At 57.0% G+C, this 4,672-nt stretch overlaps 1 protein-coding gene across 1 annotated transcript in view; it reads right to left on the minus strand.

Moving 5' to 3' along the window:
- LOC102038924 (bone morphogenetic protein 8B) overlaps positions 1-4,659 on the minus strand; it is an 11,580-nt gene extending 6,921 nt beyond the window's left edge. Inside the window, exon 1 of the mRNA XM_031062065.1 lies at positions 4,564-4,659. Within this exon, the coding sequence (XP_030917925.1) occupies positions 4,564-4,567 (4 nt within the window). The 5' untranslated portion in view covers positions 4,568-4,659. The remainder of the gene's footprint in view (positions 1-4,563) is intronic.
- Between the last annotated feature and the right edge of the window lie 13 nt (positions 4,660-4,672).

The raw sequence follows: 4,672 nt of genomic DNA on the forward strand, positions 1-4,672 counted from the left end.
TTTTCAATCCCCCAATTTTTTTTTTTCCTTTTTTTTTTCCCTTTTTTTTTTTTTTTTTTTTTTTTTGTTTTTTCTTTTTTTTTTAATTTCGTTTTGTTTTTCAAATCCCACATTCCCTGCAGCTCCTGGCCTCACCACAAGCTGTGTTATAAAAAGAGCCCGGGGCCGGGCGGGCAGGGCGGATGCGGAGAGCGCTTCCTGCCCTGGCAGGGTGGTTGCCAGCTGGGCAGGAGGATGAGGAGGATGCTGCGGGCACCTGACCCAACCCCTGCCCCCCTCGGGGGGCACACAGAGCCCCCCAAACCCTCTGCAGTCCCTCAGGCTCTTCTCTCTTTTCCATTTCTTCCACCATCCCATCCTGGGGGGGTTTATTCTCCTGGATTTTTGGTGCTGCCAAAGCTGCTGTGGCTCATAAAAATCTTTCAATTCCCCCCAAAATATGAGCAGAGTGATCACCTCTGGGTTTTAGCACTGATAATCCCCCTGTGAGTGTCCCACACCAGTCCAGGGGACACTCAGACACAGAGTGGGGTCCCCTTGTGTGTTTTTGGTCACTTTGCTCCAAAATCTTCGGCTGTAGCTGCACCCTCACCCAGGGATGGGCAGAAGGATTTTTTTGTCAGAGCCACAGAGGTCACAGAGACCTCACACCAGATAAAAAAGCCCAAAAGGTGATTTTTGTCCCTAGAGAAGAGTGAAAGCCTCTGCTAATTTTTTTTTTTTTTAATGAAAACTTCCTTTTGGTATGGAGGTGATGGGGGGGTCCAGGGGTGAAGGCAGAGGAGGGGATTTGGTGGGAGGGGAGCCCAGGGACACCTTGACAGCAGGAGAAATGCAAAAATTAGCTGAGCTGCAATTAGCTGAGCTCCTTGATGAACCAAATAAGCTGGATCTGTTTGGGATGCAATCCTGGGAGGAATCCCTGAATTCTCTGCTGCTTCAGGGAGGAAAAAGGGAACCCCTTTGGAGGGGGAGGACTGAGCCTGTGCCACCACTGGTGCACAAACAGCAGCTTGGAGCCCCCCAAACAGGAATTTTGGAGCAGTTTGGAGTTTTTGGAGAGGGCTCAACACCCCCGTGTTCGCTGCTAAAATCCAAATTGCTGTGAAATGAGAGCCCTGCAGTCCCCTCCCAGCACCCAGCAGAGCTGTGGGTGCTCAGATGCTGCTGGGGGTGTGCTGGAGGTGCCCCCACTGTGGTTTGGGGAGCCCAGGGTGCCTGGGAACCTGCCCCTGCTCCGGCTTGACTCAGCCACACCACCAACCCTCAATTATCTGTGGGTGGATGATCCGGATTGCAGAGGAGAGGCACCAAAAAAGCCCAACCCAAGCGCTTTGCTCTCCTTTCCCCCTCCTTTGGCATCATCCCCAGGAGCTGCTGCACCTTCCCCCCAAAGCTGAGCGCCCCCTCTGTGCTCCCATCACCCCCAAAAAATAATCTAAAAATGATTAAAAAGCGATATAAACAGCCTTGGGGCCGTTCCACTGGCAGGGGATGCCCAGCTCCATCTCAGCTGAGCCTCCTCCCAATCCCTGAGCATTCCCAGATCTCTTCCCAGATCCCACCCTTCCCTTCCTCCTGCTCCCCAGGTTATTCTTAGCTGCACGTTTTTCCTTCTATAAACTTCTACCAACTGTGCATCAGTCGTAATTACCGGGCCTGGCTGCTCCCCGTGGGTCCCCACGATCATTTCAGACACCAAATTAAAAGGAAATGCCAGGATATTCAACCACATCAAGTGCTCTGCATCCTAAAATAGGTTTAAAGGAGATGCAGGGAAGATGCTGTCCTTTGCTAGCAAGCAGGGGAAAAAAAAAAAAAGCTCTGGAGGCTTTCTGAAGTAGGGAGGGATTTAGGAGTTATCCCAACACGTCCTGAGTCCCAGTTTGCTTCCTCCATCCTCCTGGGGTGAGCCCTGGGAGCTCAGCCAGGGGCACCCTGTCCCAGGTGGATCCCAGGATTTATTTGGGAAGCTTTTCCCATTCAATCACACACAGAGGGTCCATAGAGAGCACTGACACCTTGGCACAGGCTGCCCCCAGGAGAGGAGGCTCAAGCGGCTGCAAAATGAAGCCAGGGCTGGGAAAATCCTGACAGCAGCAGGATTTCAGTGGTAAATGTGTGGGGTGAGGGCAGTGGGTGATGAAGTTCCAGTCTGGAGTGGAGCAGCACTTCCCAACTCCTAAAATTCAATTAAAGAGGCCGCCCTGAGCTCCCACCCCACACTTGGGGTGCCTGGGGGGCTGTGGCTGGATTTGCCAAGGTGTCCTGGGTTCCTCTGCAGAGCTCCCTGGATTTTCCAGGAAGATGTTTTGGCTGTGGGCACATCTGAAACAGCCACGGGGGAATCACAGGCTGCTTTGGGTTGGGAGGAACCTTAAAGATCATCTAATTCCACCCCCTTGCCATGGGACACCAATAAACCAGGAGCCAACGTGGAAAGGGGATGTGTGTGCTGTGGTGCCCTGGGGGGCTCGGGAACGCTGTGAGCCCTCACCCCCTTCCCATTCCACATCTCCCTGCTCCACAATTACACCCTGCCCGTATCCGTGGCTCGCGGCTGAGGAGAAATCCCAAAGCCCATGCTCACCCCGGGCTTACAAACCCAACACCCCGCCGGGTGCTGCGGGGAGGGCGCAGAAACAGCGCGGAGCGGGAGGAGCAGCAGGGGTGGGGTGGGATGGGCAGATCCAACATCCCCGAACGCAGCCGGGGCTGCCCCTGTCCCCGAACCGGGCCCTGTTTGTGCTCCAGGGATTTTTGTCACTCGCCCTTCCCAGGAGCAAGGAGCGCCTCGGGACCGGCTCACACAGCTCCAAAGAGGTCCGAGTGCCCAATGGGGCACAGACTTTACCCCATTTGCATGTCCCATCAGGATAATTGTGCAGCTAATTATGTATGCAAATGAGAGCTGGCCTTCTCCCACCAAAAAAAAAAAAAAAAAACAAAAAAAACAAAAAATCCCCAAAAAATAAAATTAAAAAAACATGGTGTTGCTTTGTTTTTGGGGGCAGAAATCAAAGCCATGCAAATGGAAGGCTGGAGCTGGGCTCCACAGCTCTCCTGGCTACTCCAGGAGCACTGGGAAGGGCAGCAGTGCCCCTCCCAAACTGAGCATCCCACCGTGGCTGCCATCAGACCTGACCAGTTTAAAGCCCTTTTTTGGTGCTTGGGTGTTGTCCCAAGTGCTGAGGGGATTTGGTGTTTCAGTTTTTGCCTCCATCACGCTCAGCTTTCCCAGGACGCTGAACTCCACCAGTTCCCTCAGGGCTCTGGGTGCGGGGTGCCTGCGCCTGTGGGCACCCCAAGCGCCTGGGTCCGTGCCAGGGAGACTCCTCACACCCACACGTGGTACAGGGGGTGTAGGAAGGAGTGGGAGACACCTCCACAGCCCCTGCCTCGCCTAAACCTCCTCCCAAGGGTGCAGATCCCCCTCCCTGCCTCCCATCTCCAGGGAGGGATTCTTCCCATCCTCAAAGGTTGTGTGGGGTTTTGTGCTTGGGGCACCCAAACACCCCTTAAAGCAACGAGCAGGGGCAGGGAAAAGCTCCATATCCGAACTCCTGGTCTGCAAATCCCGCTGAGTTCAGCCCTGGGAGAGGATTTATCCCATCCCGAGTGTTTGTGGCTGGGATTAGCTGTGCTGCTTGGAAATACGAGGGATGCTGGAGCCTGGTGAGCAGCCGGACGGGATTCCAGCACTAATTAGCAGCCTGGAGGATTTTATCTGGAGCCGTGATTCAGTGTCCCACCGAGGGTCACCCTGCTGCTGGCACCAGAGCTGCTGTCCTGCCTGCCCCCAGCCCCGTTCGCTGCCCACCTTGCGCCCGCTGAAACGGGGACAGCGGGGTGGAGGAGCCTCCCTCGGCTCCTTCTTGCTGCAGGACATTCCCCGTCTCCATTTCCCCTTTTTAAGCGGAGCTGGGATTCATCCCGGCCACTTTCACCCCGCCACCCTGTCCCTCACGGCCACCGTGTCCCTCACCGCCGCTCCCCCATTACTGAGCTCAACTTTGGGCAAAAAAGTTCCTTATTTGAACAAGGACTGAGAAACCACCCCGAAGGATGCTCGGAGCTGCCGGTACCACGGTCACGGACCAGGAGTTGGGCTTGGGCTCAGCTCAGCCCCGTGCCCGTCCCGCCGGGGCTGTCCCCGGTGTCCCCTCGGTGCTTTCCCGGCTCCGCCGCCGCCTCCTCGCCGGTCCTGCCCGTCCCCTCCTGCCTGCTTTGATCCCCCCGGTCCCTCCGTGAGCCCCGGTCCTCTCCGGTCCCGCCTAAACCACCCGGATCATCCCCGTGCGCTCCGATCCTCCCGGTCCTGTCAAAACCGCGGAGATCTTGCCCGCACATCCCGGTACCCTCGGTGAGCCCCGGTGTGCTCCGATCGTCCCGGTGTCTCCGGTCCTGCCAAAACCTCCGGGATCCTGCCCGCACATCCCGGTACCACCGGTATCCCCCGGTGCGCTCAGGTCCTCCCGGTACCCCCCGGTCCTCCCGGTGCCCCGCACATTTCGGTACCACCGGTGCTCCCCGGTCCTCCCGGTGCCCCGCGCCGGTTCTCACCCATATTCACGAGGCTGACCACGGTGTCTGCGCGGCTCACGACGCTGCCGGGCGGGGGGCTCTGCGTGCTGAGCCCGGTGAGCACCGGCCGCGACACCGCCGCTTCCTC

Source organism: Geospiza fortis, unplaced genomic scaffold, assembly GCF_000277835.1.
Source record: "Geospiza fortis unplaced genomic scaffold, GeoFor_1.0 scaffold432, whole genome shotgun sequence".
In the NCBI taxonomy this organism is placed as follows: Eukaryota; Metazoa; Chordata; class Aves; order Passeriformes; family Thraupidae; genus Geospiza; species Geospiza fortis.